Here is a 15,968-nt window from a genome sequence, read left to right on the forward strand (position 1 = left end):
ATCACAAATTTTTCCTAAAATGATAAAAGTTTAAATTTTGAGAAACATTAAGCTTTAGTGTATTTTTGGGCATCTACATTATAACCGGCAAATTAAAGCAACCACTCAGGCCCAGTTTCTGAAAAAGGCCTCGTAAAATGAAAAAGAAGGAAAGAAATGAAGAAAAAAAAGTTTATTCTATTGAAAAAGATGTTATGAAAACACAAACACTTGCATTAACATTTCAGGTATCTGAGGTTCGAAGATGAGAGTCATCCCGCTTGCTTCTTCTTGCAAAAATATTTTGCTAATTATTTAATGGCACTTAATGACGCCTCTAACAAAAAATTCTAACGGCAAACTAGTCTCCAGGAATACATTTTTATATTATATTTGTGTAATATATTATTCAGATTTTTTGGGGCACAAGTTTATTTGTCTGCAATCTACTGTATCTGAAAGAACATTTCAATAGAGTTTGTGTTTAAGATACAAATATAATTAATTATAATGTGAATGGATGATTACAATAAAAAAATTTTGGACTTTTTCCTAGGATGTCTAGATAGCGAAGTATTCAATCAAAGGATCAATAAAAAAGTATAATACATAAGAAAAATTTATTTTTCAACCAAATTTCATTAAATTGTTTATTTTTATTTTTATTTTTATTTTTATTTTTATTTTTATTAATTGAAAAATCAACAGACAGGATGTACAGAGATAGGTATAAAAAAAACAAAAAGTAAATAAATAATATATGTAACATCCGAGTCCAATAATAGATTTTTACAAAAATGAAAAAGATAAATATAAGGAAAACAAATTAAAAAGTAAAGAATAAAGGCATGACAAAATATGTAGTACATTGCATAATTAAACTATAGTATTAAAATATTTGGAAAAGGTTATAAGATAGAAATTTACAGAAAAAAAAGTTTACATTCAAATATTATCATTCACTACAAATAATATTGCCAAATCAGACCCAGGTATCATACAGAGATTATGAGACAAAAATAAATGTTTATAGTTTATGCATATAAATTATTATTAATAAAAAAAAATGACATGTCGAAATTATATAAACTAACAATGTTCGGTGAAATTATTCGAGGAAAACGTATTTATCATTTTTTTATCGGCAGGCAAATCGAGTGATTTGATGGATGGAATGATATTTTTAAGAAGGCAGATATCATTATACACTTGACCGGCATCTAATTCTACATTTACGTATTTTGCAGCATTTAAAAAATCTTCGTATTTCAAACTATCGTTCTTAAGAATAAGAATCTTAATTTACCGAGTAATCAATAGCCTTTATGTACATGTATCTTCTTCGCTTCAGTACCAATTTTTTGTACATGAGATATCGACAAATATTTTATACAAGAGATATGCGACACAAACCTCTTTAGCTCTTTATACGCTTTGCATACATGTTATGAATTTCTAATATACTTTTATTTATTTTTATAATTTTGTGAGGGATTTATTACACACCCGGAGAAATAACATTCAAACCCGGGGCCCAGATATGACTAGTTGAAACCCGGAGATTCCCGGTCAAAACCATAGGAGTGGTAACTGTAACTATTCGACGTTGTTCGGCAAAGTCAGGCATTTCCAGACTTCGCCAGGAGCTTCTTGAGTGAGCGAAAGTTGAAGAAATAAGTCCCCGACCTCTTATCTGTTCTAGATATATATATTTTTTGATTTTTAAATGCTTTTTATTGTTACTAAATTATGTTCACAATGCATTTTATATCTATTTTAATAGTTACTGATCTAATGATCATTTTCTATTTTACAATTTTATTGTTAATAATCATAATTTTATATTATTCTAATGTTAATGTACAGCATAATAGGAAAAAGAGCTCAAAAACCTATTTACAATTTTCTAGATATATACATATGTATTGAAAACTGTTGAATTGTATAGCAGACAAACACATTCCCCTGTACATTTTTAATGGAAGATCTTTAATTCCGGAGCCTGAATCCTTCGATTCCGAGCTCTGAGCCCTTCCAAAACCCATCTAGGGTGTAAGTTGAGGTACTATGTGATAGAATACCAAATTTGGTGGTCCTAAGTTGAAAACTGGCTTTACAAGTTGAACAAACATACAAATTGATTTACGTATGTACATATATACAAACAAAACTTTAAATATGTATGTAACAGTTAAAAATGTTCTATTAGGTATCATATATGTATGTATGTATTATAATAAAATAATGTAAAACAAATAATGATAAAGTAATAAAGTAATAATATTTTATTTACAATATTTATTTTGTTTCATTTTAAAATAAAGAATGGTTGTAAAAAAAAGGTTATTTGTTCATGCTAGATTATGAATAGTAATCTTGTGTATTGCTACAAGTTTCTCAGTCTGTCAGTTTGTCGTGTAGCGTTCAGAGTGATCTAGCGAATCTTTTATTGGGTACTGACATTAATTATGCAAAATGGGAAAAGAAACGAAGTGGCATCTTCTAAAAAATCAATCTTATCACAAGTATGTATTGTGTATATAATAATATGGTGCTAATATAATTTTTTCCACATGTATTAAATATATACAGAATTATGTATGTAGGTCCATTTTAAAAATTCACCATTAAAATATGGTATTAATACTTCATATTTAAAATAATATATTTTTTTAACTTCACATTAAATTTATTGAATCAATACAAATTTTATCTTTATAATAAATTAGATAGATATATTTCTAATTATTATTTATTTCCTGGTGAACTTTGACAGTAACGAAATGAAATGTGTTTATATTTGAATAAATAAAAAAAAATAATCGACCAGCTTTTCTTAATGGATGTATTATAACATATATTTACATATGTTTTTTCGAAAACATTCAATTTTTTTTAATTTGTCATAGGCACCTGGAATTTATCAAATTCGTTTGATCCAAACTCATATTTAAAATTACGAATTAACTATAAATCATTAAATTAACAAAATAATATGATATAGAAAATCTTATTAAAGGCATATAGGAAGAAAAATAACAATATAAAAAAAATTCAAATAAAAACACATTTTGTTACTATTAATTTAGACAAGATGATGATTGATTATGATAATTTGATGATTGAATATAATAACAAGCAAATTTGATTGATAATAACAAGATGATTGATTATAATAATTTTGATAATTTTAAATACGATAAGTTTTAGATATGATATTTATGTATGTTCAAATTACAATATTCAATGGAGAGAAATATCTATGAAAAATGACAATTTCTAAACATTTTCTTGTATTGGGTTAGTTAAAAAAATTCAGATTTGACAAGCTCATAATTTTATCTATAGATTTGAGGAATATAAGTAGTATCAAAAATAAAATTCTCACACATACACACATAGTGATTCTTATTTCTCGATGATTTTCATTTCTCGAGAAATAAGAATTCTCAATTCAACAAAAAAAAAATTAATTTAAAAATAAATTAATTCAGATTTGACAAGCTCATAATTTTATCTATAGATTTGAGGAATATAAGTAGTATCAAAAATAAAATTCTCACACATACACACATAGTGATTCTTATTTCTCGATGATTTTCATTTCTCGAGAAATAAGAATTCTCAATTTAACTTATTAAATTTCTCGAGAAATTTTGATAAATGAAAAAATGTATATAACACAGTAAAGTATCGTTAATTCGACATAATCGGATTCAAGAATACAAATATATGTTTTGGCATTATTGGTATGTAATTTTTGTATGTATTACCTTGGTGTATACATAATTAAAGTAAAAAAAATTTGAAAAATAGTAAAACATTTCAATTTTATTTTATTAATTACATATAACGTTAATTTACATAACCTTACCTCTTACAATGTTGATTTTATTTTATTATCACATATGTATGAATTAATATTAGAGACATTATTTCATATTATTTTTAAAATATCCCTTTAAAAAACACATGCCATCTAAAGTAGAGACAGACATCCCGGTTCTTTATTTTGTTCAGAAATTTTCGGCCGTGGAAAAATTTCTCTCGTTTTGTAATTTACAACAAGGCTTCAAATAAGCACTGTAAACCATCTGTTCTATTGCCCATCGATTCAAATATACTAAATTATTTCTCCATTAATAACCGTTGCTATTTTACAAAAACAACATTAAAAGTAAACCTTTTTGGTTTACCAAAAATGAAAAATATTCTTAAATATTTTTGCATTCTGCCGATTCCACGTCATATTTTTTACTATCGGAGAGGTTTCTGTAATCACCAAAGCAAAGAAATCCCTGCCGACCGGGTAGAGAAATAAAATATTCAATGCATTCAGAAGATAATTGAGTATTTCTAAAGATTGATGCGTTTACAATATCCAGGTCAAAATAAGAAAAGAAAAGAACAAGATAAGGCACGTTAAAAAGTTAGAAATCATTCCCAGACCCCTTCTAAGAAGTATGCACATTAGGTACAAACCCGACCTTTCTAATGTAGCTTTATAAAGGGCAGTGGTTGTAAACTTTTTGAAAATATAAAAAAAAATAGTTTTGTATAATAAAAAATGTTTCATAAAATTTCTCGAGAAATGAGAATTCTCAATTTGGTATTTTTTTCGAGAAATAATTCTCGACAAGGAACACTACAAACACATATATTCAGGGCCGAAAAGAGGGGGGGGGGAGATGAGGTAAAGTTTCAGGGCCCGGACTTATCGAGGGGTCTGAAAATCGGATTTCAGAAATTGTGCTTGCTATATCATACTTACTTATTCAATTATTTTAAAAAATAACAACCAACATTAAGTATTTTTCGGATTCCTCTCGACGGCCATGCATATAGTTAGGTTATATATCATATTCGTGATAATAGTAAAGATCTTCAAATTAAGCCCCTTATCTTTATTTAAAAGGTCATAATATTTCGCCTCGAGTGTGAATTGCAAATATTAATTTGTACATACATATGTATAATAAAATAAATAAGACTACGTTTATTTCATCAACTACAATTATAATTATATTTGCACAATATGATATACATATGTACATATGTACTTTTATTTCAACACACATTCTGTGTAGGTTTTAGCAGCCAGTGCTCAAAATTTCATGCTATTGGATTTAGGATTGTCAGTATCTATTCCTGCAGTAGTTATACCTAGTCTTCTAGGTGCCGAAGGACCTTTATCGTTCACACAAGAACAGGCTTCATGGTTTGGTAATAATATTATTCTTAATGATTTAAAATTTTGATTATTATATTTAATCACGTGGTTTTAAATTTTAGGCAGCATCAGCTTAATTCTTCAACCATTGGGAAGTGTCCTTTCAGGATGCACTTTGGAACCGTTGGGTCGAAAGATGTCCTTGCTCATTGTAAACATACCTCACGTGATCGCATGGTTGATGTTGTATTTTGCTCAAGATGTTACCACTCTGTTCTGTGGAAATGCACTAATAGGACTTGGAATAGGATTCATGGAAGCACCTATAGTCACATATGTTGGTGAAATCAGGTTATTCTCTAATTCAAATTGCTTTATTTTATGAGTATGTAATTACAACTGATTTATTTTTAACATTCAAACTTTACAGCCATCCTACAGTGAGAGGAATGTTGACTGCATATTCTCAAATATACGTTCAATTGGGATTCTTTCTTGCCCTTTTGATGGGAACTTTCATCAGTTGGAGACAATTTGCTTTAACGTCATTGGCAATTCCTTTCATTACATTTTTTCTTATACTTACAGTAAGTTTGATGTCAATTAAAAAAATTATAATTTATTTCATTCACTTTACGTGCATTTGTGAATTGATTGGACATGCTAAATTTGGAATATTTGATACGAGTCAGCTTCCATATATTAAAATTAATTAATATTGCTTCAAGATTCCAGAAACTCCTGTCTGGTTGATATCTAAGGGGAGAATGGATGATGCTATGAAGTCCTTGTGTTGGATTAGAGGTTGGTGCAAACCTGAACATGTGCAACAGGAGTTTGACAACATAGTTGCATATCAAAAAAACAGTTCGAGTTGTCAACAGTGTTTAAAATTAAATTTCCAAGATGAGGAATGCACTCATAGAAGGAATGGGCTCAGTACTAGAATTAAAGGAGTTTTCAGTGACATGACAAGAAAAGAAATGTTGAGACCGTTGGCATTGATGATGTTCATGTTTGCCACCAGCGCCTTTATTGGGTTGAATGCTATAAAACCAAATATTATTAAAATTTATACCAGCTTTGGTGTACCGATAGATCCATTTGTCACCGCTGTAAGTATTGTAATTCAACATCAAGAGCCTCATATTCTAACTACAATACAGGTTTTTCACCTCAAATTCAATATTTTTACCAACCATAATCTTGAAAAAATATGGTTAGTGTAAGACAACGCCAGTATCCACCATACCCCAGAAGTGCGTGAGCTGGTTGAACTTACAAATCAATTTTTTAATTTACTCACAAATGATGAATCCCATTGAAGAAATATTTTCTAATATGAAATGTTCTGCGAGGAATTTGCTTGCAGACCCATCGATCGAATAAAATTTGGTGGAGATCACACAAGAGTGTGTCTCTACTGTTACATCGACAAATTGAAACAAATACTACATGAATATGCACAGGAAATTGTCTGCAGCAGCTGCTAAAGAAGCGTTATAAATTATTATATTTTAAATGCGTTATGTAATCATTTAATGTTCTCTTATTCCTGTTTTATCTGTTTTTCAGTCATTAACTTTCATAATAATGATTACATCTAAATCTTAAAGGTTGTGGATATTTGCAGGTACTCTATTTATTTATTTTTATTTTATTTATTGAAAAATCAACAGACAGGATATACATAGATATGTATAAAAAACAAATAGTAAATATATAATATATGTAACATCCGAGTCCAATAACAGATTTTTACAAAAATTAAAAAAAAAAATGAAAAAGATAAATATAAGGAAAACAAATGAAAAAGAAAAGAATAAAGGCTATAACATGACAAAATATGTAGAATATTGCATAATTAAACTATAGTATTAAAATATTGGAAAAAGGTTATAAAATAGAATATAAGAAGAAATTGAAATTTAGAAATATAAAACAAATGAAAAAGGTAAATACAAAATAAACAAATGAAAAGGAAAAGAATGAAAGCTAAAATATGATTAAATAGCACATTACATAACTAAACTAAAGTATAAAAATATTGGAAATATTTGAAAAAGGTTATAAAATAGATTAGGAGAAGAAATGAATCAATCGGTCAAGATTCTCTATATCTGCGAATTATTGGCTATTTGCAGGTACTATATCTGCGACAGGCGCAAAGCCTTCTGCGCATGAATTTATAATCCGATTATAATTTCTTACATTTAATGTATGCTAGACTTGTTTAATCAATCGTTCATTATACATGAGGCAAATAAATTTCGCACGTTATTATAATAGGTATATATCATTTAGCTAGTTCGCGACTTGTACTTGTATGTAGGTATTATACGTTGTATATGATAATAATTTTCTAACAATTAATAATATTAACTAATTTGGATTATATTTTTTACTCTACGTCACTTTACGAGTTCGAACTAAATTTTAAGAGGCTTAAAAAAAAATTTAACAGTACACACGCTGACAGTGACAGTTCACGCGCATGCGCAGAAGGCTTTTCGCCTGTCGCTGATATAGTACCTGCAAATAGCCAATAATTCGCAGATATAGTACCTGCAAATAGCCAATAATTTGCAGATATATGTAGTACCTGCAAATAGCCACAACCAATATTAAAATAATAAAATATTATTTAAAAACTATATTAATTTAAAATGAACAATATGTAATTTGAAATGGAAAATATTTAATTTGAATTGGAAAATATGTAATTTGAATTGGAAAATATTTAATTTGAAATTGAAAATACTTAATTTGAGGTGGAAAACCTGTATCAACTAATTTTTCAATCACACTTAAATCAATTATGTCATATAAAGAAATTGCAAATATATGTTGAATTGTTTACTAATATTTTGTTATATTTTTAGGATATAGCTACTGGCTTAGGATTGCTCGGAGCTATTATATATGTAGGTATAATAAACATTTTTGGACGACGAAAACTCACTTTGTTTTCATTGTTAGCTTCATCTGCGTGCACATTATTACTAGGATTATATGCTTATTACACTTTACCCGATGGATTTACATCTTATGCAGCAGACGTAGGGGTGCATACCACTCCATATTCATGGTTGCCGACGGTGATTTTCTTTGTGTACAGCATTGTTCCGATTATAGGCATCGTATCTGTTCCTTGGTCGATAATTTCTGAAATATTTCCTCTCAGGTATACGATAAGTTTATTGATTTCTTTGTGCGTATTGTGTTTATTTGTTTATTGATATATTTTTATTTTGTTTTAGGGGTCGAGGCTTTGCGTGTGGTCTATCTGCAGCCTTTTATTACATATCTATTTCAACAGCAACGAAACTAAATCTAAACATGGAAATTGGCATGGGGATACATGGAACATTTTGGTTCTATAGCGCTTTCTCAATGCTCGGGTTTGTTTGCTTGTATTTCTTTTTGCCAGAAACTGGAGGATTGACCTTTGAAGAGATTGAGAAAATCTTTTCTGGTAAATCTGTATTTGTCATGGATAATTGGATCACGAAAAAATTGAAGAAAACTTATACTGAACCAGATGCAGATGCAGTTGAAGATACATTAATCCAGTCAAATAAATTTAAATAAATACATATTTATTTTATGAATACATATTAGAATATATTTATTATAAACTACATAGTGTTGTGCCTGTTGATTTCAACGGGTGGTTTCGGAAAGGAGTTGATACACCAATTAAAATAAAGTTATATTTTATATATAAATATAATGTAAGGTAATTTATAGGCACGCGCACGTATTAATATTATAGTAAAATAGCGATAAGCCCGATGAAATATCATCGTATGGGCTATGGAATAATAAGTTATTCAATAAAAAATAAATAAAAGAAATGTATTGGTCATGTGTTCGATCCGCACGTGGATCTTTTTTTTAAATACCTTTTAAATATATTTAATTTAATATTTATATTTAATTGTTTAATATGAACAAAAAATGGTAAAAACTACCTACTTACCTACATATAAACAATATAAAAGACCAACAGAAAAATTAATTAATTAATTAAATTTTCAATAGATGGCGGTAACTGCTCAGAGACTTTGCGCCGTGTATTAGCCTAGAGGAAACATTTGTAGCAAACAGTATATGTATATAGAAGTTTATTTCTTTTGTTATTATATTCGTACGTTTTGTTGGTATTGGTTTATCTGTGACGTACATATGTATGTCAAATCGAAACGACTATTATAGTACGGCGAGCTTTATCTCAGATACACAGACAGACAGACACATATAATAGCAATATTATATGTATATGATTAAGTTTCAGAAGTATACTTTTGTCGTATTGTACTTATAACAAGAAAAAATAACCGATACTAAGTTTCAGTTCGATAGGACTAACGGTGTTCAAAAAATCCTCAAAATACAAACACACACATTTTTTCTAGATCATGAAAACGTGATCAGTTATCGATTCTGAGCTCGAATCAGTCAAAATCTAGAGTTCGAATTTTCGTATGATCACAAAACTTCATCTATTGTTACTACGTACATAGATAAAGTAATAATACATTGAGGATGCAAGATTTAACCTGTCCAATAGGGATGCGAATAAAATCCAATCAATTATGTATTTAATTTCGTTTTTGGGTAATTGCGTGTACTTACTGGTGGAAAAAGGTTGATTTCTGATGACACATTATGAAAAACTATCTAATATTTTTGTAAAAGCCAGTAAGCTTAGTGTGTAGTGTTCAGAGTGATTCAGTAAATATTTTGTGAATTCAATAATATTTTTATGCAAAGCGACCGTTGATAAAAACCTTCTTTCTGGAAAAAAAGCCGACGTCTTCCAAAAGATCTATGCACAATATATACATACATATAATATAACGTTTAATAGTATATTGGATCAAATTTTTGAAAATGCTAATGAATTAGAAAATGTTTACATTTGAATATATTAAACGAACTAGTAAGAACCAATAATGGTTATAATGTATAATTTATACATTTTGTAATATACTGGTATATATCTGTATATATTTATACGCAACAGGTTATCATCTGATGTATGTATCTATCTGCATATATAGAAGTCTGTCGACTATTTACGTATAAGAACATCTATGTATGTACATTAATAAATATGTATCTATCATACATATGTATGTAGTATCATTTAAGGTCTGTTCATACCTAGTCAGCACGTACCGACTTCAGCAGGTATCCGGCCGTACGAAAAGTATTCTTTGGTACATTTTGTATGGGTATATTCATACCAACCGTCACGTTTACGCCACGGCAGGCTTACAGCAGTACCCGACATTTCTTGTTCATACCTTACAGCAACATCCGTCAACGTATCGTATCCGTTTTTTTTACCATCGTGGATATATACACGCGAATTACGTGCCATGAGTCTGCCGCTTTGCTGTTTTGGACCAATTATCGATAATGACAGTTGACAGCGGTTCAATCTTTCGACATGGTTTTGGCGCAAATATTTAAAAAAATTTAATTTCTTTACGGAAATATTTAAAAAAATTTTGTCCATCATCCACAAGCTTCTTATACAGTGTCCAAAACTCTCCTTCGGTTTTTCTATTTTTTAACATGGGATGCACATCAAAATGCCTCCGTGCTTTTTTATTGCCTTCTTGAGCTTCTTCTTCCAACAAAAACGCGATTATACATAATTTTTCGTTCGATAAACGCCGAAACATTTTTGCACGTGTATGCATTCATATTGTAAGTACTCGACAATAGGACGTAAGCAATATTGCGCCGTATCGTCATGGCCTGTAATGTATAAGTAAGCTGATTTTGCCTTGCACTCGGCCAAAGTGATGTAAGCGTGACGTGACCGCGACGTGTAGGTAGATATGAAAAGAAATGGAATAAAATGACATATTTTAAACGGAGTCGTGCATTGCTGAAGCCGTGCAGTGCTGAAGCCGTGCAGTGCTGTTAAGTATGAACAGACCTTTATGTATCTAATCTTGGAGCGAAAAAAATCACAAGTAAAAAGATGTGCATATGTTAAAATTTCTATCAATTTGGATGATTTTTAACGTAATTACAATATGTTGTCAATTGAAAGAAATAAATCCTTATTTTACATCACTGGTAAGTTACCAGTGGTGACATATTTCCTATGGTTGCATGCCTGTGTTTTTTTTATATTTTGTATCCTGTCAAATATTTATATATGTACATATACATATGTAAACATACACATATGTATATGTTTACTTTGAATTATTTCTTGTATTGTTAATAGGAACTTTCATCGGTTAGAGAAAATTTGCTGTAATGTCATAAGAATTTCTTTGAAATTTTGAACAGTATTAAAATAAATGCTGTGACCTGTGTAAAAAAGGTGGTTTATTCATGTCAGATTATGAGGAAAATTCTTATGTGCGTTTGACGGCAATTTTAAATCGGTCAGTTAGTTGAGTTGGTTTGTAGTGTTCAGAGTGTTTTGTGTTAGCTGAATGGTTTGTCTGATATTGACAGTATTGAAATAAAATGACTATTGAAAATGAGTACATCTCATCAGTATCTTACAGGAGATCGATCCTATCACAGGTAAAAAAAGTATTTATAATTATTTTTGTAATAAAAATATTTGTATTTAAATAAAATAAAAATATTATAAATATAAATGTTTCCAGTGAATAATTAGGAAAATAGGAATATTTCTTTCCTGGCATTTATAGAGATGAATCATAGGTAATGAAAATTTTTTGTAACATAATTAGCTGAGTAATACTAAAATAAAAACTTTAAGAATATTAAAAAATTCTATATATATAAAAAAATGACAAAATTTAAACTAATTTTTCAAATTTTATGAGTAGTTTGATGATATGAGCAAAGTTACCATAAAGTAATCTATCTTATGTTCAGACATTTTAGTGCTCTACTAATAAACGGCTTTATTTACATGCATTCAAAGCATTTTTATTCACAATTCGACAGTTATCTGATACCAGAGACAAAATGTATGTACATATGTACATATGTATACGAGAATTCATTCCATATTCATAGTGGAAAAAATATTGATGTTCCATGTCAAGGCCTAGCATTTTTATGAGATTTGGGTCACAAATCAAGTTTTCAAGACTGTAACATTTTCTTGTGTCATTGTTCAAATATTTATTCATTAACATTTTTGTATATAAAATAATATAATTTAAGATAAAGTATAACACATGTTTATTGTGTGCTATTTTTTACATGTTTAGAAATAATTTTTGTTTAATTATGACATTAGGAATGCGAAATTGAAAGTTAAAAATAAATAAAATAGATCATATAAATAAATTAAATTAGTTTTATACGTAATAGATTTATAAGAAACGTCAGAAAAAGCTGATTTTTCTTCCAAAATACAATGAAGTTTATAAAAGATATGAAAAATAAACGAGTACTTCTGAATAATTTAATATTTATGGAAAGAAGTAAACAGGCTTAAATTAATATTCAAATATGCACATAAATAAATAGTATAAAGCAATACCTGCTATGATCATTTAACACCATTGCAAAATATGTAACTTATATAAATATGTAGTTTATTACCGTTTTGAGTAAATTTAAAATAAAATATGATTTTGAAACGTATGTAATTTATTTTTTCTAAGTAAATTATGAAATTATTTTCATATAAATAACTGCTAGAATTTCTATAAATATTAAGAGTATTTTGTATTATTTTATATCTCAAAATTGGTGAGCAATTTGCGTGTATACGTTCATCAGTCAAAGCGAGTTTTAACAAATAAAATATATTTCGGTAATAATGACTAAATATGTGGTTTCCTCGTATGTATGTATTTATATCGAATTGTAAAGTTATTAAAGCAATTCGATAATATTTTTATAAAATTGGTTTTCAGATATTGGCAGCCACTGCTCAAAATTTCATGTTTTTAGATGTGGGATTAGCCGTATCCATTCCTGCAATAGTTATACCTAATCTTTTAGGCGCTGAAGGATCTTTGTCATTTACACAGGAGCAAGCTTCCTGGTTTGGTAACTATTTTATATTTTGTGTACTGTAAAATTTTGTTTGAAAATGGATGTAAATCGATGATTATCGGTTTCAGGTACGATCAGTTTGATTCTTCAACCACTGGGTAGTATACTTTCAGGATGCACTTTAGAACCGTTGGGTCGTAAGTTGTCTTTGCTCATTGTTAACATTCCTCATATGGTTGCATGGTTGCTGTTCTATTTTGCTCAAGATGTCACCACTCTGTTTGTTGGCAACGTCCTCATAGGACTTGGAATAGGATTCATGGAAGCGCCCATATTTACATATGTCGGAGAAATCAGGTTATTCAAATGTATTAAATGGAACAAATTCGATAAGCAAAAATTGACTTTAAATGTATTTAACATTATTTTAGTCATCCTGCAGTGAGAGGAATGTTGACAGCATACTGTCAAATATATCTTCAGTTAGGTTTCTTTTTCGCATTGTTAATGGGAACTTTCATTAGTTGGAGACAATTTGCTTTGATGTCTTTGGCATTTCCTGTAATCACAGCTTTTCTTATAATCATTGTAAGTTTAATTGGTTATTGGCTGAACTCTACAATATTTAATATATAGAATAATAATATAGATAATTTTAGAGATTATACGTCTTAAACTATTCGCAAACATGTATGTATATGTAATATTGAGTGACATTATTTTAAGATTCCAGAAACTCCTGTTTGGTTGATATCCAAGGGGAGAATGGACGATGCTATGAAGTCCTTGTGTTGGATTAGAGGCTGGTGCAAGCCTGCGGATGTGCAAAAAGAGTTTGAAGACATTGTTGCATATCAAAAAAACAGCTCCAGGTGTCAATTGTGCATGGCAATGAATATTATAGACGTGAAATGTGCTCATAGAAAGACTGGATTCAGTGGCAAAATTAAAACAGTATATTATGACATGGCAAGAAAAGAAATTCTGAGGCCATTATTATTATTAATGTTCATGTTTGCTATCACAGCTTTTGTTGGACTGTCAGCAATAAGACCAAACGTTATTAAAATCTACTCTAGCTTTGGTATACCGATAGATCCATATGTCACCGCTGTAAGCATTGAATATATTCAAGTGTTTATACTGATTATTGGAATGATATTATATTTTTTGTGTATATTGTAGGATATAACAACCGGTTTGGGATTATTTGGTGCTATAGTGTTTGTGGGTGTAATAAAATTCTTCGGACGAAGGAAACTTACCTTATTTTCACTGTTGATTTCTTCCATATGCACATTATTATTGGGAATATACGCTTATTATACTTTACCTGCTGGTTTTACATCTTACACAGCGGATGTGGGGATACATACGACTCAATATTCGTGGCTACCAATGATAGTTTTCTTCGTATACAGCATTGTACCAATAATAGGTATCACATCAGTGCCTTGGTCAATGATTTCTGAAATTTTTCCTCTTAGGTATTTCGAAGTTTTATTTAATTTATTAATTATATTTAGTTATACATATGTTGAATAATGCTACACATATATCATTTTAGAGGTCGTGGGTTTGCCTGTGGTCTATCTGCAGCCTTTTTTTATGTATCCATTTCCATAGCGACGAAACTCAATCTAAACATGGAAATTGCTATGGGCATTCATGGGACATTTTGGTTCTACAGCGCTTCTACAATGTTTGGATTTGTTTGTTTGTATTTCTTTTTACCGGAAACTGAAGGATTGACGTTTGAAGAGATCGAGAAAATCTTTTCTGGAAAATCTATATTTATTATGGACAACTGGATTATGACTAAATTGAAAAGAGTTTTCAACAAATCAAATGCAGTTCACACGGAAGTAAATACATTGGATAAAGAAGTTGAAGCCCACATAGAATACGAATCAACCAAGTTGTAGAATTAGTAATTAAATAATAAAATTAACAAAGGTATATATGTATATTCAACATTATGTAGGTTATTACTACGTGTTGCAATAGTAGTCACGCTATTCAAATTACTATACAATGATAATGGATATTACTCAACCGGACATAACCTTAAAGTAAATCGTTTGGAAATAGTATGGAATAGGTTTCGACCATTGATATATGTACTGATGTACACTAGTGTTGTGCCCGATATATCATCGCAAGGATTATGGCATATTAAGCTATTAATTAAAAAAAATTAAAAGAAATCTTTCGGTCCTGTGTTCGATCCGTACGCGGTTGTATTTTTTTGAAATATATTTAATTTAATATCTATATTTAATTGTTAAATATGAAAAAAAAATTCCTACACACATACATATAAACAATATAAAACACCAATAGAAAAATTAATGAATTAAATTAATGTTCAATGGATGGCGCTTAATGCTCTGAGACTTATTGTCCCAGAGGAAACATTGGTAGCAAACAGCATATATAGAAGTTTTTTGTTGATCTGTTATTTTGTTCGTATTATATTCGAACGTTTTGTTGGCAATGTTTTTAAATATGTTGATTCGAAGTGACTATTATACTATGGCGAGCGTTATCTCACACAGACACACACACACACACACAGTCACACAGAATAGTGCTATTATATATATGATGTACTTCGCTATTATACATACATATATATGTATGATACACACAGTTTTTTCTTGGGTGGAATATACAGTATTAGTTTAATGCAAGGCTATTTTTGGAAAAAAAGCCATGTTCACATGAGGTCCGAACAACGTGATAGTTTCTTGGTTTTTTTTTAATTTTCTTGCCATATATGTATGTATGTACGTATTAAGATAATAGATTAATTCAATTAGTCAATATCTGTATTATAAGTTGGTACGTATCCAAGTAC

General features: G+C 29.2%; 2 protein-coding genes across 2 annotated transcripts; both read left to right on the forward strand.

The window, feature by feature from the left end:
• The first annotated feature begins 137 nt into the window (after positions 1–137).
• Positions 138–8,740, forward strand: LOC143912650 (facilitated trehalose transporter Tret1-like). The gene is made up of 7 exons (XM_077431946.1): positions 138–227; positions 5,067–5,202; positions 5,272–5,500; positions 5,580–5,736; positions 5,878–6,264; positions 8,032–8,333; positions 8,410–8,740. The coding sequence occupies exons 1-7, from the start codon at positions 138–140 to the stop codon at positions 8,738–8,740; spliced, it is 1,632 nt and encodes a 543-aa protein (XP_077288072.1).
• A 2,827-nt stretch (positions 8,741–11,567) lies between these two features.
• LOC143913288 (facilitated trehalose transporter Tret1-like) lies at positions 11,568–15,297 on the forward strand. The gene is made up of 7 exons (XM_077432982.1): positions 11,568–11,710; positions 13,027–13,162; positions 13,237–13,465; positions 13,540–13,696; positions 13,835–14,221; positions 14,294–14,595; positions 14,676–15,297. The coding sequence occupies exons 1-7, from the start codon at positions 11,651–11,653 to the stop codon at positions 15,031–15,033; spliced, it is 1,629 nt and encodes a 542-aa protein (XP_077289108.1). The 5' UTR covers positions 11,568–11,650; the 3' UTR covers positions 15,034–15,297.
• The last annotated feature ends 671 nt before the right edge of the window (positions 15,298–15,968 follow it).

The sequence above is a fragment of the Arctopsyche grandis genome, chromosome 6 (genome assembly GCF_051622035.1).
Source record: "Arctopsyche grandis isolate Sample6627 chromosome 6, ASM5162203v2, whole genome shotgun sequence".
In the NCBI taxonomy this organism is placed as follows: domain Eukaryota; kingdom Metazoa; phylum Arthropoda; class Insecta; order Trichoptera; family Hydropsychidae; genus Arctopsyche; species Arctopsyche grandis.

What these genes read in the sequence shown, in the direction of transcription:
- LOC143913288 (XM_077432982.1), top strand. Translation starts at nt 11,651, where the DNA reads ATGACTATTGAAAATGAGTACATCTCATCAGTATCTTACAGGAGATCG. An exon ending in GGAGATCGATCCTATCACAG is followed by an intron (nt 11,711 to 13,026) that starts GTAAAAAAAGTA and finishes ATTGGTTTTCAG; the next exon opens with ATATTGGCAGCCACTGCTCA. An exon ending in ACATATGTCGGAGAAATCAG is followed by an intron (nt 13,466 to 13,539) that starts GTTATTCAAATG and finishes ACATTATTTTAG; the next exon opens with TCATCCTGCAGTGAGAGGAA.
- LOC143912650 (XM_077431946.1), top strand. Translation starts at nt 138, where the DNA reads ATGAAAAAGAAGGAAAGAAATGAAGAAAAAAAAGTTTATTCTATTGAA. An exon ending in AGAACAGGCTTCATGGTTTG is followed by an intron (nt 5,203 to 5,271) that starts GTAATAATATTA and finishes TTTAAATTTTAG; the next exon opens with GCAGCATCAGCTTAATTCTT. An exon ending in TAGATCCATTTGTCACCGCT is followed by an intron (nt 6,265 to 8,031) that starts GTAAGTATTGTA and finishes TTATATTTTTAG; the next exon opens with GATATAGCTACTGGCTTAGG.